Here is a 26,794-nt window from a genome sequence, read left to right as displayed (position 1 = left end):
TATCAATAGAAGTTTTGTCGGCCAACCTTTATCTGTAGAAATTTCGTCGGCCAACCTTAATCTATAGAAATTTCGTCGGCCAACCCTTATCTATAAAAATTTCGTCGGCCAACCCTTATCTATTACTATAAACCTTAGTTGCTTTAGCAAATTCCCTTAACTATAGCTCATTATAGCCAATAATTCACCAGGACGTACAATACCACTCACTAGACATATATTGTGCACTATATAGCTCGCATTATAGCCAATAATTCACCAGGACCTACAATACCACATTTATTATATTTATATTTATATTTATTATATTTATGAATTGCAAATAAAAAGTATGAAACACTAAAGTTTTTCATCATTTATTCATTACTAGCAGGGCCCGGTGTTGCCCGTAAAATAAAAATTTGAAAGAAAAAAATGTTGAAAAAAAAATGTTGAATTTTTTTTTGCCTTTAACATCTCTCGGCCTCCCATGAGTGTTCACAAAAAATGTTAGCCCAATCGGTCCAGACGTTTGCCTGGCTATACACAACATATATATATACGAATGCCTTGTTCTATTATAAAGATTAAAATAAAAAGAAAATATGGCGTATTCCATCAGCAGTCAGCACGGTTCGTATTGAAAAATAATTGCTGTTCAGTTGGATAAGAAAAGACATGCAACACGGGCAGCCATAGTAGATTTAAATTTCCGATCCGGGTCAACCTTTCCGGTCCCAGTTTGTACTGCACTGCACGAACATTTGGTTATAAAAGAAAACAATCAACAGGACTAGCCGGTGCAACATCGTTGCGGTCAGGCTTTATGTTTCATAAAGGTTGAATTTACTTTTGCTAAATGGGCAAAGATGCGTGGCAAGATTATATTAAGTCAATTGTATTTCATTATGTTTTTGTATTCCTAATAATTATCAGAACACGTTTTCTTTGTTACAGAATGTTTAAAAGTAAATAAAAGTAATAATTATGCAGTCCATCAATCAATCACGAATCGTGTCAATCATTTGAACAATCCCACAAATAAAATTAAATTTGACGTAAGATTCAAATTTTTCATAACTCCTCTTATTAAAAAGAAACCCAAAAATATTTGAATTTCTAATATTTGACCGAAAAAAACTGATTTATATCATGGCGGTAGACGATTATATCAATACAATGAAGAAGACTTTTTAATTGAGTTTTAGTTTTAAACAAGTTTTTTTTTAAATTTGAATTTTACCAATACTTAAAGAAGAAGCTTTTTTAATTGTTTTAATGTTTGTGTGAATCCATGTTGATTTAAAGCAGAATATAAAGCTAAATGGAAATCGAAAATCGTCTACATTATCTATATATAAGTTTAGCTTGTCTGTTTGTTTTGGTGTTTGGGTGTCTGTTTGTTTGTATCCAATAAACGTCAAAACGGCTGAACCGATCGGGCCCAAGTTTTTTGTGGGGCCTCAATTAAAAGTTGAAATTGAAGACGGGCGCGAAGCGCCCTTAAAGCCTAGTATAATCGCTTACCTCTTTACTTGTGAATATAAGTCATATCCTCGTGAATTCTTACAATTTTACCTTGTCCTTCTGTCTAGATCAATGATATCCGATATTTTGTCAAGAATGTTTTATCTAATTTATTTAAAATTTAAATAAAATCACGAACCGAGAGATAACTTGGTTTAGAAAGAAGATATTTACCTCCTGTAATACTGCTTCAACTCTTTCAAGTCTATCTTTCAAAGAAATTTCTTTGTCCATTCTCACAAGAGCCTTAAAATCATATTCATTATTGAAAACGCACACAACTCTAAACTTTCAAACTGAGCGCCCATTTTCATATTTGAATAAATCAGCTCTGATAAAAGAGATTTTTTATTATATTGTCTTATTAACCTGGAATGTGAGATGCTCCTTAACAGTCAAAGTACCAAAGAATAGATCATCTTGTTGAACATACCCTAGCAAAATCGTAGATATATGAAGAACTGAACATTATTAAGTAAATTGTGGGTGATTAAGATTAAATAAAAAGCTTGTCCCAACAAACGATCCTTCAGACATCGTAACACTCACCATGTGTTTCAAATTTTAAAATCTTTAATTTTTTCATTTTTCGCCAATTATGTAATACTGTACAGGTGGGAAGTAGCACAAAAATTAAGGAAGAAATACCGTTTGAAGTTTGCCATTTTGGCTTAGTTGTTATTCTTTGAATTTAAAGATATTTTTGAATTTCAGTTTGGTCTGAAAAATGCAAATCTTCTAAACAAATCTGAAAAATCCTCAGTTATTCTTAATTCATGGATAATTGAGCTCAGGTTACAATGCTGGAGAGTTTCCTCCTTACTTTAGAGTACCACAAAAAAGGGTCAGAATAGCTTCAGGCCTCGTCTTTTTGTTGACATTGGGAAAAAAGGAATTGAGTCTTTGTCATAAACTTTGATTTTCTAATCCTGATAACTTTGCATTTCACTGTCGTAGATCTTTGATATTTCAAACTATGAATTATGTTAAATCAATAATCTAAGTTTGAAATATCAAAGATGTTCACCCATAGTGAGCGAAGAATAATAATTAGAAAATTTGTGTTTGTGGCAAAAACTCAATTCCTTTCCCAAACTAACCTGCCTGCTTTATGTCATGTGAGTAGAATTTATATATATTTATAATTTTGGTTTGATAACAAACCCTCATTTAAATTTAATGAAATAAAATTAAATGCGTTAAATTTTTTTGACTTATTCCATTGTCAATAATAATTGTCAAGCAAGCCACCCTGGCACCCTGTATAAGAAATGTATAAAAAACTTACCGGAAAGCGCTGTCAAATTATTCGGAGTCACAATTGACTCATTTGCGATTCGTTTTCCAGAAATCTGAAAATATTGAATAGTTATAAAATGTATTTTATAAATATTGAATAGTTATAATGTATTTTATAAATGTATTTTATGAATGTATTTTATGAATGTATTTTATAAATGTATTTTGTGAATTTTTCGAATAACAAGTATACAAATAATCTTAGAGAATATTTTTTTTAATTAAAACTAAAATTAAGCGAAGCTAATTTTTTAAATTAAAAGCTTCTCTTCATATCTGTTTATGCTGGGCTTGTATAACTACTGCCTGAGTCCTCAAGCATACTGCCTAAGTGTCCTATTTTCCCAATACCAAACTAAATTTATATTTAGACCTACTTCCAGTCATTGGATTTTAAAATTTAATGGCTTTGACCAAAGCAAGCAGATTGCACATTTTTTGCAAAGAAATTTTGCACAGATTTCTACACATGCCATTAAAGGGAATTTGCACATTTTCAGTTGTACGTAAATACACATTTAGATTTTAAAATTTTGAAAATGTTTTTGCACATTTAAATTCGCTGGGTCAAGGGCTTTTCAAAAATGTATAATTGTTGCAATTTGCACAATTTTTTTTGGACATTTTTGTTTAATATCTCGATTTTGCAATAAATCTTTGGATTTTTTGCAAATTTGTCATTTTTTGCAGAATATTGAGGTAGAGTCCAAGAACTTTCCAAAAACCTATCAAATGTTATAGATTTGTATCACAATAAGAAAATAGAGGGGGGGGGGGTAATTTGACCCTCCCCCAGGGAACCAGAGATGACACCAGACGTCAGGGTAAATAGGGTTAACAGCTTGATATAAATCAGAATGAAATTAAAGGTAATCTTCATTGTATTGATGTAATCGCCTAGCATTAATTTGAATTAAACGAATTTATATAACATTATTAACCTCTAAAAGTTTGATAGGAAAGGAGATTGAAAAATTTAGAAATCTTTTCAAGAATGTTTTATCATTAATTCAGATAACCTTACAGACGGTTTCCTAATACAAAGTTTATATTTGTAGGTTTTAGCTTTCCGAGAATCTTGAAATATTATTGCAGTATTTACTCTTCTTTTATTGCAGATGTTAATCTCATATATCTCCGATGAAATTTTTCACAAAATATGTTTGATATTCTTAATGGAACACTTTGACGCTTGCTGCGGGCAGGGCCCTCATATTCGGTTCAAATGCTTTCAAGAATATAGCAAAGAATGCTAAAGAACTTGACTTAAATGGTTAATGGCCGTTTTTAAAAGTGATTCTTCATTTGTAGAGTAGTGTGTCAGATTCACAAAGATGGACTGAAATTTGTTGGGGACACTCATGGGTAGCCTGGGGGTGACAAAGGCTAAAAATATCGATTTTTTTCTAACATTTTAATCTTTTAAAAAAAAAAAAATTTCCACGGGGAAACACCGGGTTCTTCAGCTAGTATTTCATAAAAATTCATACTTACTTTCTCTATGTCACCGAAAATCAATATTTATTTTGAAATGTTTTAAGTATTAATTTTAAAATACTCTCCGCTTTTATATAAAACTAATCGGTTTTCAAGATATATACACTCAGAGCTCTCTGTCCTCAATGAATAGTCAAAGGTTTAAAGTGTACCATTTTAAATCGGGCATGGTCATCTTTGCGTGGAAATCGAAATTTACGCTTCCAGAAATATAAACTACCTTGAGATCTCCCAGATTTCTGAATAGAAGTGTATTTAGTAGAGTTGATTTACCAGCTCCACTAGCTCCCATTATAGCCAATAATTCACCAGGACGTACAATACCACTCACTAGACATATATTGTACACTATATAGCTCCCATTATAGCCAATAATTCACCAGGGCGTATAATACCACTCACTAGACATATATTGTACACTATATAGCTCCCATTATTGCCAATTATTCACCAGGACATACAATACCATTCACAAGACGTAAAATGTACACTAGCTTGGGAATACAGCTTTGGCTGAGGTTTTCCCAATTAAAGCCAACCCACTCAACTTAGAAGCTTTAAACCAGGCTAGGAATATCCCTGGATGGATCTTTTATTTTTTCTGATAATAATCTAATCATAAGTTTGGGCCCTTCTAAAACACAAATTCTAAAATAATATATGAAACATTTCTGGATATAAATATTCTTATTTACTTGTTTTCTCTTTCTGTAGCCATGATGTGAAGACAACATGACAGGTGGCAAAATTCTCTTCTCTTTTTACTAATTCAATTTCTTTTGAGGGCAAGCCTGTCCAACGAGGATATAGTATATAGAGTGATTATATACTAAAATCCTTTATTTATTGTACGGTACCCTTTAGTTTTTAACAATGATTCTGAACTCAAAAAGAAAGGGAACTTCGAAGTTTAATGCCATTTTGAATGGGGGGAGGGNTACGTGAAGCCCAGTGGGGGGAGGTGTACATTTTCCCTTTCGACGTTCCATTGGAAAAGTCGTTCTTGAAAATTAGATTAGGCCACAAACTCTTACTTGCATATATTAGTAAACCGTCTTAAATCTATAACAAGGCAAGCAAGGTAAACAGGTAGATCAGCCCCCTGGACCTGTCTAATGTAATTGCTTACCATTGCTAAGAATATTCTTGGGTGGTGTTCCTTTTCCTTTGATTAAGCCACAACATCTACTTCCATCCTTTCCTCTAATAATATTTTTAAAAATATTAAATTTATGCTGGTAGTAAAAGTATATCAAGAAAAAAAATTCAACCGAAATTTAGCATTTCGAAACTTATTTCAAAGGTTGAAGAATATAAAATCAAGAACAAGTTGAAAAAGAACAGTTCTCCGGATGCACTTTGTGCAAAATTAATGATTTTTTCCATCGATGGGATAAAGTTTGAATAAGTTCATCAACAAATAATTTCAATCAACGTCAAGAAAGAAATTATATTAAAAATTTAAAGCATTAGTAAATAGTGGGAAATACGTAAATTTATATTTCTTGACTGATTTTATGTTCCAAACAGCTATCTCTCTGTAATGATCAAATGTCAAAATCATCGTATCATCAATCAGACAGAAAATTTGAAATTCGCGTCCGCCAATTTTAATTTTATTTGATTTTATTAACTGTTTAACTATAATTAACTGTTTAACTATAATTAACTGTTTAACTATAATTAACTGTTTAACTATAATTAACTGTTTAACTATAATTAAGTGTTTAACTATTTTAGCAAAAATGTCAAATCCAAATGCACCAGCCTAAATATACAAAACATGTGGAAAGGGTCGTCTTTAAACCGCTGAACATCGTCCATTTGACGTTTTTTAAAAAATCTGACTGAGTTTAAAAATGGCAAAAAAAAGATTCTCAAATCTCTTTGTGAAATGTATTAAATTGCAGCTAATATTTTAACCCTTAGTTTTACCTTGTTGACACACTCAGATTGCTCCAGGAAAAAGTGATTCCCTTTTCAACCTTAAACAAAAAATTCAAATTTATAAGTTTTCTAGCAGAATTTTAGGTTTTTATATTGCTTAGAAACTTAGAGGCTCACCTTCAAACTGACAGATGCATTTCGCGGCTCGGAAAAAACTCCTCCTGACTAAAAAAGATATTTAAATTTGATCTCATATTTTAGTCAAATTCCTTTAATTTAAAACTTATAGAAAACATTTACTTACTAACATTAGTGATAGAAGACCTTAAACTGTCAAAACAGTTTTATTTTAAAATGATTTATTATTTGTACTGTAAAATAACTGGCTTCGTGGATTTGTATTCATATTATTTGGTAGATTTACGAAATTTAGAAGTACTTACAAAATTTGATATTATTTTTGCTATATGCTTTGATTACACAAATAGTTAATATTAAAGTTCATATTTTTACTTTAACCCTATTAAGGCTGGGGCTGGTCTGAACTATTTGTAATCTGGGGACCTTATATATGCAAAGGTAAAGGGTTGCAATGCATATTTAGATTACAATTTTTGAGGGTCAGCTTATTGAAGAAAAAAATTCGACCGCTGACTTTAATAGCTCAGGTACCAGAATTTTTTTTAAGTCAAGAAAGGTCGGAGAAATGGAAAAAACACATATTTTGTTTTCACAAATGTTTAAATGTGACACATGTTTCTATATTCATTTTTTAAAATATAGGTAAAGATATTTAGCTAAAAAGATAAAAAACAATACCAAATATTGAAATTTATTTTCCTATTTTAAAAAAATCAATGTGATGTGTCACCCCCGGCCCCCCCAGTCTCTTCAGGATAAGAAATCTTTACTCTTTAATTACCGAAAATAAACTGGTTGTTACCTTCTCTATTTTGCAAATAATATGATCGTTTGAGGTTACTAGGCCAGGATTATCCATATCTTTACTTTATGAAAATATGAGCTATGCAAAATTTAAATCGAAATTTTAGCATCAATTAGGTTGCCCTTCAATTTTGGAGGGAAACCCTGGTCGCCGATTTGCTACTTTTTTTAATTAATATTTCGCTTACAACTTGTTTTTACGGGTGGCGCTGGATTTTCGAATATTCCTGGAAAATATGAAAATTTCGTCTTTTATATCAAAAATCCGCGAAACAGGAATGTTTTCAAGGAAACTCTCAAATCATAAAAAAAAATATTATGAAACATCTACTACATACGAATGCGTCAAAAAAATCAATGATTAAAAGTTGTAATATCTGAAAGATTTGTTTGGAATTAAATTGATTTTTTAAAGATCCGAATCGTATATTTTAACTTTCTCAATTTGTATGGACGCTACGATTTTTCGGTATGAGTCGTTTTTAACAATTTTCTCCTTATAGACGCAACAGATTAATAGCAATCACCATCAAATATTTTTCGACGTAAGCTATACCCCTTTCATTGTTAGCGAATACTCCCTTAAACCTGACATGTTTTTGTCTACTAAAGTGTGAAATTCTAGTGATTTCTTATTTCATACTTGTCTGCTTGAAAATATTTACTTTTCTGTAACGAAAAAATATTATCTTTAACTTTGATTTGTTTCAGAATATCATGATACGTTGAATGAGAGTCGTGACCTAAACTAAAGTTAATAATCAGAGCTTTATAATACACCCTCATCCTTATCTCACACACTCAGAATATCAAAAATTATATAATATTGTTATTACACAAAAAAGTTTTACAGAACACTAGCAAATTAAACTTTTAAAAAGAAAAATTATTTTTTTCAGGGTAATTTAATTATATTTTTTTTCTTCTTCCGTATTTACTATTTTACGATAGCTTAATAAATTAGGTTTAACCTGTAGTAATTAATACTGATAAGTATTGGCCGCTTGTTCACGGTTTATTTAATTTTAAATCAATAAAATTCAAATTCAATTCAAATGCCTTTCTAGATCAATTTTAAGTATATTATTTCTCATATCTTTGATCTATGAAGATACCAGAAGTCCAAGCAAACTTTTTAATTTTATCGAGATTCCCTATTTTTCAATTTCATGCTAATCCATTTATAAAATGAACCTCTCAGTAACTTACCATCGAAAAAACACCGATTTTTGTGATTGGTAAAATTTTATATTCTTCAAATAATCGCCGAGGACATTTTTTTTAATGGATTACATTATAAGATCAAGATGTACATTACCCAATTAATTTATTTAAGAAATAAAATACTGCTTGCGAAAAAATAATGATTTTCATGATAAAATGAATCTGAAATATTAAAAATTATAATATTTGAATACGCCAAATTTTAAGCATTGTACATACGCGACTGCCATCAATTAGTAACCTTTGAAAACCCTTTTTTGGATGCCTAACAATCTGAATAGAAGATTTCATTGTTTTTTTTTGTAGTAGAAATGTATTAATCAAATCAATTGTCTTCCAAATTGTCTCTGCTGCATATAATTGTCTGCCACTTTTATTGACAACTATAGAAAAAAAAATTGAAATATAAAAAAAAAAAATTTTTCAGACAAAGTATTTATTTTTAATTGAACAAGTAACTTTTTACAAAGAAATTTCGTCGGCCAACTCTTATCTATCGAAATTTTGGCGGCCAACCCTTATCTCTTGAAATTTCGGCGGCACACTATTATCAATAGAAGTTTTGTCGGCCAACCTTTATCTGTAGAAATTTCGTCGGCCAACCTTAATCTATAGAAATTTCGTCGGCCAACCCTTATCTATAAAAATTTCGTCGGCCAACCCTTATCTATTACTATAAACCTTAGTTGCTTTAGCAAATTCCCTTAACTATAGCCTAGAGACTAGTTTTTTTTTATAGAACAAGCCTTCGCGCCCATCTTCTAAATTAATTGTGAACATGTTCTCTTTGTGTACATCGTAAAACAAAACAAAAATAATTCGCGGATTTTCACAAAAAATTTCGTGGATTTTCAAAATTTTCAAAAATTTAATGAAGATCGAATTTTGATGGAGACAAATATTTGAAATTTTGATCATTCATAAACCTTCCTTGGGGTCCCTAGATGTCCCACTAAAAATTTGGGCCCGATCGGTTCAGCCGTTTTGACGTTTATTGGATACAAACAAACAGACAGACAAACAGACAGACAATCCAAATTTATGTATAGATTGCACAAAAGCTTCAAAAGCTTCAAACTGAGGGGAAGCATGTAACATTCACAATTATGGAAATCCAATTAAGAAAAAAATTATGCAAGGGTGCGGAAGAATATTTCACCAAAAAACTCCTGAAAATTAAAATTTTAGCATGTTTATGATAATATTATAGTTGAATAATATGAAATAGAGAAAGTTGGTTTGGTCTAATGTCTGTTTATGAAAATTGTCGTACAAGCAAAAAAAAAATTGAAAATAAAAAAATATATTCTTAAATTTAAAATCTAAGACAGTTGTGTATTTGTACTGTTCCATTGCTGATGAACAGAACCATTGTTCCTATACTCTTTAATCCTTTTATTACAAAAGAAAACTAATAAGAAAGAACTACAAAAGCTGTAAACAACTGACGAACCAAGAATGAAGAATTGCTGCAGGTAAATATATTTATTTCAATTAACATGTTGGCAGTATTCCTTATATTTAAAACGTTTATGTTACACAATAAACATCACTTTAAAGTTGACACGTCTTACGACGTTATAAAACTATAAGCTAATGTGGATATTTTACAAGCGCATATAGAGTTGAACACAGATCAATTAAAGAACTTACTGACTAGATATTAGACACCCGGAATGGAGCTAGTACAGAGATAAACAAAGATTATTTATCTGTCTCATTTTGAGAAATTTGCGATGTGAAAAAAATCTCTGCATAAAGAAATGAACAAAAGTTGAAGTGTATAAAGCGTATTATGTTATCATTGAATTACGCCAGTCCAGATTCTGCTGTAGGATTGTAGCACCATTTCTTTACCACAGGTTTCTTTACTTTCCGGGGATTTTTCTTTGATCTAAAATAGAATATTCATGTTTAATAAATCCTCCTTTTAGGTTCCATTGCATCACTTTTTGTATGTTTCATTCATTTGCAAACATGTTCCTTTTGTATGATATCAAACAATAACAATACCATTTTTCATATTTTTTAGTTTTGTGGATTTCTTTTCTGTAAGACTGCCCCGGGTCATGAAAAAAACAAATTTTCGTGCAATAATGCGCAAATTTGCTTGCGTACTCCGCAAGATTTTGCACGGAACTATCAACATATTTCGTTTTTTACACAAGGAAGTGTAAAAAAAAAAAATTGCGGCGTATGAAAAAATGTACGCACGCAAAGTGTAAAGTTTACGCGCAACGATTTTCCATTCCGCTGGAAACCCCAGTAAGGTTCAATAAATAAAAGGTCCTGATCGGTTCAGTCGTTTTAACGTTAAATTTAATAAAAATAAAACCAATTTCTAAAAACACATTATCAAACCTTGTGCAAACTTCCTTTGGTACATCAACACACTCCTCTGATGGTTCCAGTTTAGGAACCAGTTTTGTCACATGCTCACAGGTTCTTTGGGGTTCTAGAGTACACTCCTCCTTAGGGGCATCTTGTACCACGGTCTGGGTTTTGTCAAAACACTGTTCAGAGCCCTTAAACATTATTAACCGTTTTAATATTTAAACATTATTAACCGTTTTAATATTTAAACATTATTAACCGTTTTAATATTTAAACATCCTTAACCGTTTTAATATTTAAACATTATTAACCGTTTTAATATTTAAAAGTGAGAGTTTTTGCGAAGATTTATAAATCGATCAAATCAAATCTGTTTTTTTTTCAAAAGACAAGGTTTAAGTAAACCAAAGGGCTAAGGCCGTTTATTGCAGAAACTTATATAATGTCCTCGTTTTTCATTAAAATAAAGATGGAGGCTGCTAACTTTGTCGGCAGCAGACATTATTGTTAGAATCTTAAAAGCAATTAAGTTGGTCCAAGCCAAGGTACTAATGCAAGGAAAGTTGATTATAGTTGCGTATACTCTGCGTTCATTTTGAAACCAGTTCTCTCTGGGCAGAATTTGTAAACAAGAATAGATGTATCAGTGTTCGTCTAGTATCCAAGGAGGATAAAAGCATTTAATTTTGATAATTTTGAAAAGTTACCAAATATTTCATAGATTATTTTTGTGAAAATGGATTCCATGTCAGGCTGTGACATCCGTCTTGTGTTTACTTTTCCGCCCAAAGACAGTACACTGCAGTACAAAAAAATGCGTACACTTCTGAAATAACTTTCCTTGCATTAGTATCTTGGTCCAAGCTAACTGAGATATTTGTATTTAGACCGTAAGCTATGTCGTTTTCATATTTCCTAAAGTGTGTGAAGGTCAAAATGAAGATTTTTAATATGTTTCCAAAGAGATTTTCAAGATCTGCAAAGAGTTCTTCAAAATCTGCAAATTTGCAAAAACTCAAGGATATCTAAAAAACTGTTAATTTGTGCGGTTTAATATTATTGTAAAATGTGCATTGTTCTAAGTTTAAAATTCCATGGTTCCTTTATCTTTTCAGTAATTTTATGAGGTATTTTATCACCAAAACTACCACTACAGAGGCTTGAAGAAGGAAATAAAGAAGAAATTTAGGAGTAAGATATCTTCAATATTTTCATTTCCTACTGAAACAATTTACATTTCAACACTCTACACTCAGTAATGGTAAAATCATTTTAATGTTTTGAAGTTTTTTTTCAATTTTTAATAGATGACATGTATAATCATATCTATACATTTTTGTGATCAAACCATATATAAGGACTGTTAGTGTAAGTGTTAATTTATCCTAGTACCATCAGGAACGGTATGCAAATCTTCAAATTCTTTTTTAAAAATTTAGATATTTAGGCACATTTAATTTTCCTATTTTTCAATGCTACGATTGCGAGTTATAGCTGAAAAGCTAATTTTGATAAAGAGAAAGATTCGGGAGTCTTTGCCACAAACTCAAATGTGCTAATCCCTATATCTGTGCAACCTGATGGTGTAAATTTTTTATATTTTAACTTATATTATTGCAAAGACCAAATTCCTTTTCTCAGTGATATGAATATTATTACATTTTAATCATAAACGGCTGGACCGAATTGGAAAAATTTCTTTTAGGGAACCCATGGGTACCCTGGGGGGTAATACAGGCTATAAATATATATTTTTTCTTAATCAAGTTATTTTTTCAAAAATAATTTTTTTTAATTTGATGTTTTTTAAATTCCACGGGCAACGCCGAGGACTTCAGCTAGTATCATAATACATATTTAATTATGATTATGATTTATTTTCCAAAAAGTACCTCTCTAAATCCACATCCAGCAGGGGCACAGATCTCTTTAGGTTCCTTGTGACAGGCGGTAATAGGTGTAAACTTCTTCACTTCCTTCTTAGATACGGAGCAAACCTAGATAGATAGATAGTTAGGTATATCTACTATAAGATACGGAGGAAACCTAGATAGATAGATGGTTAGGTTTATCTACAATAAGATACGGAGCAAATCGGGATAGATAGATGGTTAGGTATATCTACTATAAGATACGGAGCAAACCTAGATAGATAGATAGTTAGGTTTATCTACTATAAGATACGGAGCAAACCTAGATAGATATATGGTTAGGTATATCTACTATAAGATACGGAGCAAACCTGGATAGATAGATGGTTAGGTATATCTACTATAAGATACGGAGCAAACCTGGATAGATAGATGGTTAGGTTTAGGTTTATCTTCTATATTTACGCAGGTAATTTAGGTGTACTTTTACTGTCATACTGAAAAATATGTAAGCTGACCCCATCCCCTCAACCTTAAGTACACCTTGCACGCCTTGGATAGATATGTATAAATCAACATTTATAAAGTTGTAATTTCTGTTTGTTTGTTTTGTATGTCCGATCATAACTCAAGAAACCCTTGACCGATTTGCCTCAATTTTTTATAGGAAAATTTTGGAGAACCATGGTAATGTTTAGCTTGGTTTTGAAATCAGAGTTTGTGGCAAAGACTCAGTTCCATTGAAATAAATTATCTGATTAAGACGTACCTCTTTCGGCCAAACTGAGCATTGTTGTTCCGAGGTATATCCTGAAACTAAATCTTCACAGTTTTCTTCTTTTATAGTCTGGCATTCAACTACATCATCTTCAACCTACAAATAATATAGTAAACAGATAAAGAGTATAGCTGTGTACTTGAGTACAAGCGGAATCAGGTAGAGTATAGGTGTACTTGAGTACAAACGGAATCAGGTAGAGTATAGGTGTACTTGAGTACAAACGGAATCAGGTAGAGTAAAGGTGTACTTGAGTACAAACGGAATCAGGTAGAGTATAGGTGTACTTGAGTACAAGCGGAATCAGGTAGAGTATAGGTATACTTGAGTACAAGCGGAATCAGGTAGAGTATAGGTGTCCTTGAGTACAAACGGAATCAGGTAGAGTATAGGTGTACTTGAGTACAAGCGGAATCAGGTAGAGTATAGCTGTGTACTTGAGTACAAGAGGAATCAGGTAGAGTATAGGTGTACTTGAGTACAAACGGAATCAGGTAGAGTATAGGTGTACTTGAGTACAAGCGGAATCAGGTAGAGTATAGGTGTACTTGAGTACATGCATGAAATGGGGGGACGGGGTGGGGTGTGAAGGGGATATAATACAAATAGACATTTTGAGTTTTTCTTTTTTCTAGAACTTCTACTTTTTAACCCTGTGATTTGCATGATTTGATTAAAGGAAACTATTCGTTGTAAGTTAAAAACACACCCTCAGCTAAGCGTTCGGTGTGTACTGCAGTGATTTGCACTATTTTGACCGAAGAAATAGTTGGTTTTAATATAAGAGTCGTAATCATTGTATTGATATAAACGCCGACCACTGTTTGAAAAAATGTAAAAACTTACATCATGTTCCTCATTTTTTGTCCAACACTCAGATTCATACTGGGTAGAGCATAATTCAGGTCCTTGGACGTTGCAGTCTTTCTCTAAAGGGGTCCGACAAACCTAAACATTTTTTATTAAAGGAAATGGACAAACCTAACCATTTTTTATTAAAGGGAATGGACAAACCTAAAAATTTTTTTATTAAAGGGAATGGACAAACCTAAACATTATTATTAAAGGGAATGGACAAACCTAAGCATTTCTTATTAAAGGGAATCGACAAACCTAACCATTTTTTATTAAAGGGAATGGAAAAACCTAAACATTATTATTAAAGGGAATCGACAAACCTAAACATTATTATTAAAGGGAAAGGACAAGCCTAAACATTTTTCATTAAAGGGAATGGACAAACCTAAAATTTTTTATTAAAGGGACTGTAAGCGTAATTTTCAGTTACTTTCTCTGCAAAGATGACCATCTATTTTTATTCAATGGTACCCTGAAAGGCTTAATCTGATCAAGTATAAATTATATGTTTTTGTTGATTTAACAATTGCGTATTTTCATTTGCGGTTTCTCAGCAAACGTTAATGGTACATTTCTTGCGAATAAGAAGCAATGGAGAAACTCTGCAGAATTAAACAATTATTGAGTTGAGAATCGGTCATTGTCATCTTTGCATAACTCCTATATGCCGGGTCCATTAGCGCCTGATCCAATCAGGGTTCAGTCATGAGTTTGTTGCCCATTCTGAACCAATAGAAATTGCATGGCGGTAACATCTATCTTTCTATCTATCTAATTATCTAATTAGAAATAAATCCTTCAATCGGCGCTAAAACAGTAAATGGAAATATTTACTTCTACTGAAACTATGGTGGCGGATGGATCGAGGTTCACTTGAAATTGCGCGTACAGTCCCTTTAATACTTTTAAGTTCTAAAATTTTAATAAAAATTTCCGGGAAATTAATATTGAACTAGATTGTATAAATATCAATGTATTCTGTAGTATAATGTATTCTATAAAAACATTATAGAAAAAATTAATATATAAATTCCATTTCGTTATAAAAAAAAGTATATGTACAGAAAATGTATAGAATTTTTTTTCATCATAAAAAAAATATTAGATATTAGATTTTCAAATTCAGATTTTACATTTTACTTTGAAAAAATAGATTAATGGACTATATCAGTCATACACAGATAAAATTGTTAATTGTTCATAAAATTATATACAACGTTTAGTCCTAAAAAAGAATTACTTGCAAAAAATCAGAATCAGTTTTTTTACAGAATAATTGGTGAGGTAAACATGGATCTATCACAAAGTTTTTGAAAAAAGCCAGAAAAACTAGGGAAAATTTTTTTTCCCACCTTTGGTTTTTGGATTCAAAACTAGATCACAATTCAGCTCTGCATGCAAAAATCAAAGAGAAATCTTTAGTAATAGAGTCCAGAATTGAGTTTCCCAACCCAATGTGATGACTTTAGACAGGGGAAAAAATCAGTGGAAAAATTATTTTTTCCCCACTTTGGTTTTTGATTAAAAAACTAGATCACAATTCAGGTCTGCATGCAAAAATCATCATTTGATTTATAGTTATAACGGAAAATCATTGTTTGTAAAGTGAAAGGCATAGAGTCTATTTGAAATTATCATTGATCAATTATGAAACCAGCCAATTTCATAATTTGGTTTTCTTTTAATAATAACTTTAGATTTTCTATAAAATGATGTTCCAGGGCCCAATAGGTTATAACACAAATATGTGAAGTACACCTGCAGTATGGAATCAGTACAACAAAATGGCCGTTTTACACTTTTCTCTAGTAAATTTCACTCTAATATATAGACTATTCTAACATGTGGGCATAGAGAATAGAATATATAGAGAGGAATTAAAAGAATCTCTCGGTATGAATTTTTTTCAGTCCCTTTCAGCCTAAAAGGGAGTTCAAAGTGTACAAATCATATAAATGTTCACAAATTATATGCAGTAGAGCACATTAATACAGTATGTTCCCTAGACTATCCATTTCAATTTCGAATTGTTTAAAGTGTTAAATAAACTTTATAATGAATTAGGTGAAGAAAAACATCATTTGATTTTTAGTTATAACGGAACATCATCGTTTGTAAAGTGGAAGGCATAGAGTCTATGTGAAATGATCATTGGTCAATTATGAAACCAGCCTATTTCATAATTTGGTTTTCTTTTAACAATAATTTTAGATTTTCTAAAAAATGATATTCCAGGGCCCAACAGGTTATATAGCATAAATATGTGAAGTACACCTGCAATATGGAAACAGTACAACAAAATGGCCGTTTTACACTTTTCCAGTAAATTCCTCTCTATATATTCTATTCTCTATGCATCTGGGGCACGGTAAACTAACGTTATAGAAAATCAGAGTTAGTTGCAAAGAATCAATTCCTAAAATCGTAAAATCCAAACTAGAGGACTAAAAAGGTGCAAAGTAATGTTGGCTAGTTTGCTGTGAGAGAAGAGAGATACTTTTATAAAATATATGAATAAAATCTAATGTTAGTTTCTGTAACAATTCTGCAGAGTATAATGGTTCTAATTTAACATAAAAAATTAATGTGGCTAAATGCCAGGTTGAAATATATTATTCACAAAACCATTCTGTTTTAGTATACACGTGTTCAGGTTTTAAACAAATTGTTTTGATTGTTAAAACAAATAAGAACAATTCTCCAGCAACTTATCTTTTTGTGTGTGTGAAATACAAACTGAGCTGAAACCTTTAGAAAGGTGGATATCGAGATTAATGCTTGATCCTTTCTTTTTCTTAATATCGAGACTAACCTAATCTTGTACTTGTATACTAAAAAGTGAATAAAAATTCAACCAATCATATCAGAGTCGCGTAGAAGCCGCCATTTAAGATTATATACAGAAATGAAAGGAACTCTCCAATTTAGAAAAACCGGTTTTTGATTTTTTGCTACTATATCCAAGAAAGAACGGGTTAAGAAGAAAATCAAAAATGTGTCCATTGGATACTCAGGTTTAGTAATCGGGATTAAGGATATCCCATTCTAAAGTTTTCAGCTCTGGATGACTGGGTTGCAAAGTCATATCTGTATAGACTTCTTTTTAAAGGGAATGACCGGCAAGGAGGGGTATTTGATCTATTATGAGTTATGACATACATTTACAATATATATCAGGATTCTTTTGATACTAATTAGATGCTTGTACGTTGTATGATTGCTAAGTAAGAATGCAACACAATTTTTCAATATATTACCATAGGTGGACTTACTAGGAGGTTCACTTATATGGAACGTAAATTTTATAATTATCTAATAACCCGCGTAACAACAATTCTGCACAAAGGAACTGAGTTTTTGCCACAAACTCAAATATTCTTATCCCTATATCTTGGCAACCCAATGTCGTAGACCTTAGTTTTTTTAAACTATTAATTTTGTTAAATCAAATAATGTCAGTTTGAAATATCAAAGGGTTAAACCCACTCGTTGCATAGATATAGAAATTAGAAAATTTGAGGTTGAGAAAACGAAAAAGAATAGGAACAACACTAATCATTTAATTTAATATCTTAAATGTTTAATTTCTGTTAATCAGATTTTAATATATTTTTATCATAAGATTATTATAGGAAACATTACTTGAACTGTTTGATTAAACGCAATTGTTTCGTATTCAATATAACAAGATTTCCTAGATTTTAAAGTCAATTAATTTTTCAGAGTTTTATGCCACAGCATGTTTTTCCATAGTAAGTGGCTGTTATTTTAATCAGAAAAGGTTCTATACAGGGAGTGTTCACGAACACTCCCAAAATAGGGACCGTAACCGTAATTTCAAGTAACCTTCCATACTAAAAGACGGCAATGCCCGATTTACAACGATACCCTTAAAATTCTTTGTCAGATCAAGTATGAATTAGATATCCATGTTTTTTTTTTTTTCTAAACTGTTTTTTTTTTTGTTTCTCTGCGAAAGCAATTTGCGCATTTCTTACTTTTAAGAAACAATGGAGAAACTCAATGGAGGGTCACTTAAAATTACGCTTTCAGTCCCTTTATAATGACAATTATTATTTTTATATATTAAACGAGTCTGAATATAAAATAACATTGTTAATCAATCTTAATATACTTTTCAGCAAAAATATGTTATAAATATGTATGGAAAGGAAATTAAAAATTGCTTTAAAAAAAATCTTAAAAGTTAGGAAGAAAAAAATTAATTGACAAAATTCCTAAAATTCTCGTTACACTCCTCCTCTTGTTGGGAGAGATATGTTGTGATATAGGTGGTGTGGCATCTCCTAAACAAATGAGAAATATTTAAGTGATTTTCATTAGTTGATCAAATATTTGTATTTTGTATCAAATATCTCAACTACGCTCTTGAAAAATGTTTAGAGTTTATTTTTTTCTCGAAACTAAAACGCAAATGATCCAAAGTAAACACATTTTTAAAATCAATTTAAGTAATAAGTTTCATTAACACTTTTTTCGGGATTATATGATTTTTTACTCATTTTTTATTTAATTATCTTTTGTTTAAAAAGGAAAGGTTCGTAGGATTTGGTAAAAAAGAAACTTCAGAAGAAATTTATCAAAAAGAAAATAAGAAAATATCTTGATCTCTTAATTAAATGAAATTTTAGAAAACTAGAATTTGATAAATCTTTAGAAATTAGATCAAGAAAAGAGGTTTTCTCCAAAAAAAACTTTAATCCATCAAGTATGATCCATGATCCATGATCCATGATCCATGATTCATGATTCATGATCCATTATCCATAATACATGATTTATGATTCAGGATTCAGGATTCATGATCCATGATCCATGATCCATTATCCATGATCCATGATCCATGATCCATGATCCATGATCCACGGTTCATGATCCATGATCCATGATCCATGATCCATGATCCATGATTCATGATTCATGATCCATGATCCATGATTCAGGATTCAGGATTCAGGATTCAGGATTAATGATCTATGATCCGAGATTCATGAACCATGATCAATATGAACCTTGATCCATGATCCATGATCCATTATTTAAGATCAATTATTTATGATCCATGATCCATGATCCATGATCACTTATAAACTGTTTACCTATCATAAGAATGATCACATTGCACTACTTCATCGTATTCTGTTTCCTCGATCATCTCAACCTATAGTTTCAAAAATGAAAGAAAATCAAAAATAAGTAAAAATTGCTTTAAAACAACAGGGTGTCCCAAAGATTCCAACATTTTCTAAGTCATAGTTATAGCAGAAATATAATGTTAAGGTTACATTTATTTTATGAAATTCATTTTCTGTAAACATAAGAACGTTTTCTTGCAGAATTTAGCTCTGGTGCGAAAATTTGGTATATGAGAATACTGAATTTGACTTTTTCTGTAATACATTTTGAGGATTTTTGTTCTATTGCAAAAAATCATGAACTTAAATCTTTTTACAAATTAAAAACTCCTAAAACTTACAGAGGAATAGTGGTCGTGAGAATTAATAGGACAACTTTTAGGTTGAAAAACAGAAAAAAATTTTAAGTCATTTGTAATCAATATGTCTACTTTATATGTTGTAACCGATAAATGTAAAAACGGCTGAACCGATCAGGACCAAATTTTTGTTGGTTTATGGATGGTAAGAATTTAAAAAATTGGCTTTATAAAATTTCAATTTATCAAAATTAATAAAAGAGTAATAGTTTTAAAAAAGTTTAAATGATAGACAGATACAATGTAGTTTTGTATTACAGGTGTACTGTATATAGAAACCACTCAGCGGAAACTGCAATACTTCTAGGAATTTTTTTCATCAATAAGATTTCGAAAAAACAAATATTTGTCAAGTAGGTTCTCGGTCAGGTTTCCAATAATATTTAGACTAAAACATTTCTCAAAATCATTTAAAATTAATTTAATTAAGAGCTAAAAGTAGGTCATCTAGAAGATATGTGTTTGGTTTCATTGTATTCCTTAAATCAAGAGAGTACAATATTCAAATGGGTGTTAAGGCGCTTTCCCAAAAGATTTTTCCCAAGTGGCAACTTCCCAAATGTGCAATTTCCCAAGCGCCAACTTCCCAAGTCTGTCTTAGCTGCAGTGCTCGAACCCCCCCAGTCTATTCTAGCCGCAGCGCTAGACCTGTAGCCCATCATAGCAGCAGCATTCAGCCTACATTAAAGCCTGCGGCGCCTTGGAGGGCCTAATCTAACCTTTGGGAAGTTGCCGCTTGAGAAATTGCTACTGTACTGTACTCAATTTAATAAATCAATTTGGCTCGTAAAGCATATAGAGGCCCTCACTTTGACGCAAGTAAAATCCACTCATAATACCCTATTATGAGATGGTAATTTATGAATGAGCAGTCTAACTATGCAAGATGGGTTTACAGTACTTTTAAACTAGATTTGTTGTATATCATTCAATCCAATGTTTGCAAATTCTTTCAGGGCAGTGCATATCTGTACAGTCGTCGTTTTATATATATCAATTCAATGAAGACGACTTAATATTTCAATTTGAATTCTACAAAGAACTGCAGAAGCCCATAAAAATGAGAAGTTATGAACTAATCTTTGTTTTCATGTATTCTTGCAATATTGAACACGCTTGTCATGGAATAAAGCATTGAAAATTAAAAGTCGTCTTCACTGCAGTTATACAAGTGCAGACAAATGGAGAAAACATGCAAAAAGATAAGAAGTCCCTCTTGGCTTTGTTTTACCATTTTCCGTTGATAATAGAAAGAAGTAAAAGAAACAATTCAGAATGTTTGTAAAACCCAACAAGTAAAATAGATGGCAACATAAAATTTGTACACTGTCAGTACAGCTGTATTCTTACGTCACAAGTGTCAACAGTTTTAGGTGTCCGACAAAATTATGAATAATAGGGATAATAAAGTGCTAATCTTCCAGTGAAATTAGTGTATTTGTGTGTTCTTTATTTTCTGTTTTTACACTTCCTTGCTATATTTGACACTTGTGACGTCATGTATAATTGGTCCATTTCTCTGTTGCAACCTATTATACATGATAATCTACTTTTTTTTATAAAGTTTCTAAAATAAGTACCTTGTCAATGCAACGCCTACCATCACTACCAGGGCTTGAACCAGCAACTTGTTGGAAGGATACACTCTACAAAATTAATGTTGAATAATAAAACAAACCAAATAAAAAATAAAAAATTTTATTTTAAAAACAAGAAAAAACTTGAAAATTGACATTGATATGAATTCCGGTAATTGTCTCAAAACCAGGACATGTTCCGAAAACGTGACATGAGTCGAAATCCGGTAATTGTTCCAAAATAGGGATATGTTCGAAAATGAAATCAAGAATCATCAAAAACTAATTCTCACACCTTATTATTAGTCTGAAATTGACATTTATTGTTGCAATATATAGTTATAGCCATTTTTTAATAAAAATATGTTGCAATATTGTTCTACTTGTCTTGGATTTAAAGATATATACTCTTGAAAAAGATAACTTTCAGATTTGGCCCATTTCTAACACTCAGTGTTAGCAATGGGCAAATGGGCCAAGTATTAGTTTTGGAACTAACATCCCCTGAAGTGTATTTAATCTTGTTAAATCACTTGTGAAACAGGTTTGTCTACACTTCACAATTTTAGTATACCATGTTCACCATTGATTATTTAAATGAAGTCTAAAAGTCATCTTACTATATCAGAGTTTTCTGATTTTCGGCGTATAAACTCCACTAGATCAAAATTAGAAATTACCTTAGGATTCGGGGTCGTGTTTGCTCTTTGCCTGAAAAAAAATCCTGAAGTTTTAAAGTTCTGATTTTGCCTTTTTTAAATTGACAGGATATCGAGTTATTTTGGGAAACGTTAAAAAATTGAGACGAATTTACAAAGATAAATTACTTTTGGATCATTTTCTAACTTAATTCATTAATATCAAAAGTCCCGATTACAAAATTTGAGTATCCAATGTACACACTTTTGATTTTCTTCTTAAACCGCTCTTTCTTGGATATTGTAGAGAAAAATCAAAAACCGGTTTTTTTTAAATAAGAAAGTCCCTCCCGTTGCTGTATATTAATCTTAAATGGCGCGCAAAATTTTTAATTTATCGGCTTCTGATACGCGACTCTGATTTTTTAAATTTTATACACTTTTCAGGATACAAGTACAAGATTATGTTAGTAAGATATTGAGGAAAAGAAAGGATCAAGCATCAATCTGAATATCCACCATTCATTCTATAGTTTTTATTTCAGAGCTGATATCTTTAGAATTGTAGATATTGAAATCAATAATTGTTCTTCTCTTTTTATTAATCTCAATATTAATTTAAGCTTTAGTTGGTATCCTGGAAAATGTATAAAATTCGGAGTCAACGATCATAGAAACCGAACGTAAAGCAACAAGGCGTATTTTACGGGACAAAATTTTTTATATCTTTGAGAAATTAAATAATCAGTGTAAAATAAATATCATTTTCATAAAATCCTTTTATTTAAATGGTAAAACGGAATTTCATGAGATCATATAAGCATTATTGGAGGTTTTTTTTTATATTTTTGAGAAATTATATTTAAAAGTAAAACTGTTCATATCATTTTCAAAAAACATTTTTTTAATAGTAAAACGCAATTTTATGTACCTATATAAGCATTTATTTATGATGCCAGTATATAATAAAATCTGGGGGACCTAAACACTGAAGGTTATGTCAAAAAAAGTAAAATTAATGATAATGATAAGGTACAATGTTTTACAAAATAGTTTAATTTCTCAAAAATATAAAAAATATTCTCATGCAAAATACGCCTTGTTACTATTCTTAGCTGTTTCTATACGTACGGTTTCTATTCGTATGGTTTCTATAATGTTTGACTGACAATTTAACAATATTTAAAGAAACTAAATCTGCAAAACCGTTTAAAAGAAAAGTCGCCAAGATCTATTTAGATAGTTATGCAAATTATATCTGTAAAAAAAAAAACTGTGTATCATGTGGATAAACTTAGTCTTTACTATCTTCTTCACCCTCTAGTTCCTAAACATGATTCTAATAACTTATGTTACCCTCTGTTCCAACCCTTACGCTGAGTATCCTCCCTTTTCTTTATACTCCTCCTCCTTACCTTTTACCTGATTTATTATCATTCTTATGTTTAAAATGTACAATGTACATTGTTTTTATCTGCAATTCTCATTCGTTTATAGTGGGCCAACCAATTAAAACAACCTACTCTGGTTAGGCGGGTCCAAACTAGATATTACATTGTGATTTTTTTATTTGTATTATCTCGTGCTTTGTAGTTGAATAAAATATATGAAATATAGCTGTGCATGCAGAATCCTGAACAGCCAATCAGAATCTGGTTTGGGATCTGGTTTGGGATCTAGTTTGTGATCTGGTTTGGGATCTGGTTTGGGATCTGGTTTGGGATCTGGTTTGGGATCTGGTTTGGGATCTGGTTTGGGATAGACAAAGCTGAAAACTTTAGAATTATGGATATCGAGATTAATTTAATCTTAAGTTCGAGGGGTGTTGGAGAAATCAGAACAGCCTAACAGAGAATTCAGGAAATTTTAAATTTTGAGCACCATTAAATGGTCGGATTCTGGTAGGGCTATCCAAAAAGAGAGAAAAGGAGCGAATTATGTAGGAAATTGAAAGTGTCATCATTGGATATTCAGATTATGCAATCAGGATTAGGGGGATTAAATCTAAAGTTCTCAGTTCTGATAAAACAGTATAAAAAAAAACTATTTTAGCTGAGCTTGCATTGCCTGCTCACAATGGACAAACCAGGGCGAGATGCATCCGTTTTTTCTTCTTAAATTTAATCCCGTGTTGGTCCATAATTCAACAACCCTTAGACTTGCGGAATTGGCTATCCATACTTTTTCGCTTGAAAAGCATATGCCAACCAAAAATTATTAAAAAAGCGATTAAGTTATTTTTGATAGATGAAATGGGATCGAAAATCACAGTTCGGTGGAATAAGGACCGAACCGTTAAATCCGCGAGTGCTATTAGGTTCACCTGGATTCTCTTGCCGGGAGCTGAACAGACGGGAACACTGGAGATGGTCTGAACCCAGATAAATCCTGGAAAAAAAATCTTATCAAAATCCGTTTTTGTGATTTTATTTGAATTTTTTTTCCCCAAAAAATGTTTAAGTTGAGTTTTAGTTTTAAAAAGAATGAATTGCTTAATTTTTAGGATTGATATCTTATGAAGTTATGTTTACCTCAGACAATGGTAGGTTATGTTCAGCATGGTTTGGTTCTTGACTATAAAGTTCATTATGTACACCATGTGCTTGTAGCCCATTTGCATTATGGTTATCATGTACACCTTGTAAATCATGTACATCATTATAAGCAGTATTAGCATAGTCCTCCTCGTAAGCTTCGGGTCTAAAAATTTAAACTTACAATAAGTCAAAATTAACGAACTAAATCTTTGCCATAAACTCTAATTTGTATACCCTTGCAACATGTATGTCGTTGACCTTAGATATTATAAACTTTTAATTCTTTAAAGGGACTGTAAAGGAAAAATGAAAGGAGGTATAGGCTGAAAGCTAATCACTTTAGCTCTAAATCGCGACCCATGAAAGTTTTATCTGATGTTCCTGTCTCGAGAAACTGATATAAAACTGTGTTAATACGAAAATTCATATCTGTAAAATTTTGAAAATCTGAAACTTAAATCACGTGACCAGAACTATCACCAATGGCAGAGCAGTATACTGGTCACGTGTCTCGACGCCTGTATCACGTGACCACTTTACTGCACTGTCATTGGTGGAATTTCTGGTCAAGTAATACGGACGTAAAAATAATATTATGAATGAAATCTATTGAAAATAGAAACAACAAATATAAAAGTAAACCTAAATTACAATTTCTCTGGGATATCATCGTTTTCAGATTGGTTGCTTATTTGCTGAATATGATCTGTTTAAACCCACTACTTTTATACAAAATTGTATATATATTAATTTTCGTGTAGATTTGATACAGTTGTATATCAATTTCTCGAGACAGGATCATCAGATATGACTTTCATGTGTCGCGAAGGAGAGCTAAATTGATTAGCTTTCAGCCTATACCCCCTTTCATTTTTCCTTTACTGTCCCTTTAAGATGAATTAGTCTTGTTTTCGTTAAATATCAAAGGTTCACACCACCAGGATATAATATAATATTGGAAAAATAAGTAATGTAAATAAATACATGTGAATCGTTTCATGAATGGGCTAATATTGTTTAAAGAAATTATTTTTGACTAGTGTTAGAGCCTATTTCATTACAAAGAAATAAATACAAAGTCATTTTGTTCAATGTGCTACAAATTTACTCAGCCAAATAATCGGTTAAAAAAGATACCAGATTTTAAGAAACTGTAAGCGTAATTTAAAGCGACCCTCACGGTGCTAATATGGCAACTGCCGATTTACAATAGTACCCATGACACTTTTACTAATCAAGTAGGTAATAAAAATTCATGTTTCTGTTTTATTGCGTGTCCGCTGCGAAAGTGACTTGCGCATTTTTTGCTTATAAGCAGCAATTGAGAAATTATCTGAATTTAAGAATTATCGGTTTCTTCCATATTTATGATCAGATTAAGGTTTCATGGGTACTGTTGTAAATCGAGAATTGCAATCTTTGCATGACACTATAGTTTCAGTAGAAGTAAATATTTCCATTTACTGATAGCGCCGATCGAAGGATTCATAACTCTAATTGGATAATGAGATAGATAGAAAGATAGATGTTACCGCCACAATATTTCTATTGGTTCAGAAAAGACAACAAACACATAACTGAACCCTGATTGGATCAGGCGTTAATGGACTCGGCATACAGAAGAGTCACTTAAAATTATACATACAGTCCCTTCAATAAACCTAGATAGGTAGTCTACTTACATACAGTACTTCAAGATACTTATTAAAATTGGTCCAGAGATGGAATTTAAAGAATTTGAGCTGCGTTTTAAATCCGCCAAAACCCGGTTTAAATTTAAGCGCCGACTTAAATCTTGAAACATTTGATATAATTTTAAGTGGAACTAACTATATTTAAACCGCGGCTTAAATTTGAACCGCCGCTCAAAAACTTTAAATTCGGCCAAAGGGAACCGAATTTGATAAATTTGAGCTAGGTCTATAGAGACGGTTCAATTTACGAATTTTGAATCTTGTTATTATAAATCTGTCCGTGTCCTAAAGATGTAAACTTCACAGATCAGGGAACTAGCGTAATTCATAAAATTTGTTTCCAGGACAATTAAATTATAATTTTTTGCTTTTTAAATTTTTTTCTCGAAATACCTTCGGAATGGAAAAGTGTTGAGCAACGATCTCTCTTTCCTCTCTTCCTCATCCTTCATATATTCTTGTTTTAGGAGAAAAATATGGTAAAAAGTAGTTTGTAAATGCTTTAATTAACAATAGTTCAAAACCTTAGAAACTCGTTGACCAAAGTTAGCTCCAGGGTATTGACGGGCTCGGGTTCGATCTCTAAGGTTGCTCCGTCTTGTCCCATCCCCGCGTAGAACTCTTTCAGTGCTAA

At 31.4% G+C, this 26,794-nt stretch overlaps 2 protein-coding genes across 2 annotated transcripts; both read right to left on the bottom strand.

The window, feature by feature from the left end:
• Positions 1–1,680: 1,680 nt before the first annotated feature.
• LOC111700675 (protein white) lies at positions 1,681–7,241 on the bottom strand (the record flags this gene model as incomplete). Its single annotated transcript, XM_023471670.1, has 8 exons — positions 7,133–7,241; positions 6,367–6,414; positions 6,238–6,287; positions 5,432–5,505; positions 4,523–4,632; positions 2,795–2,858; positions 1,876–1,940; positions 1,681–1,752 (listed from the first exon to the last, which is right to left on the bottom strand). Coding segments are annotated over exons 1-8 (540 nt in total), but the record flags the coding sequence as incomplete, so codon positions are not given.
• A 2,583-nt stretch (positions 7,242–9,824) lies between these two features.
• LOC111700672 (uncharacterized) lies at positions 9,825–26,767 on the bottom strand. Its single transcript, XM_023471665.1, has 13 exons — positions 26,685–26,767; positions 24,461–24,629; positions 24,253–24,317; positions 21,972–22,002; positions 21,295–21,360; positions 19,320–19,381; positions 18,438–18,506; positions 17,842–17,893; positions 14,188–14,289; positions 13,333–13,437; positions 12,585–12,689; positions 10,720–10,883; positions 9,825–10,252 (listed from the first exon to the last, which is right to left on the bottom strand). Exons 1-13 carry the CDS (start codon positions 26,765–26,767, stop codon positions 10,168–10,170), a joined length of 1,158 nt encoding a protein of 385 aa, XP_023327433.1. The 3' UTR covers positions 9,825–10,167.
• Positions 26,768–26,794: the final 27 nt, after the last annotated feature.

This window comes from Eurytemora carolleeae, unplaced genomic scaffold (genome assembly GCF_000591075.1).
Source record: "Eurytemora carolleeae unplaced genomic scaffold, Eaff_2.0 scaffold333, whole genome shotgun sequence".
NCBI lineage: Eukaryota > Metazoa > Arthropoda > Copepoda > Calanoida > Temoridae > Eurytemora > Eurytemora carolleeae.
This window is presented reverse-complemented; position numbering and strand designations above follow the sequence as displayed.

Bases quoted from the DNA above. Each gene is read 5' to 3' on its own strand.
- LOC111700672 (XM_023471665.1), bottom strand. From the start codon at position 26,767: ATGGGACAAGACGGAGCAACCTTAGAGATCGAACCCGAGCCCGTCAAT. The intron at 24,318-24,460 runs GTAAACATAACT...TTTTTTTTCCAG, and splicing joins ATAACCTACCATTGTCTGAG to GATTTATCTGGGTTCAGACC. The intron at 10,884-12,584 runs GTACTTTTTGGA...ATAATGTTTAAG, and splicing joins CTGGATGTGGATTTAGAGAG to GGCTCTGAACAGTGTTTTGA.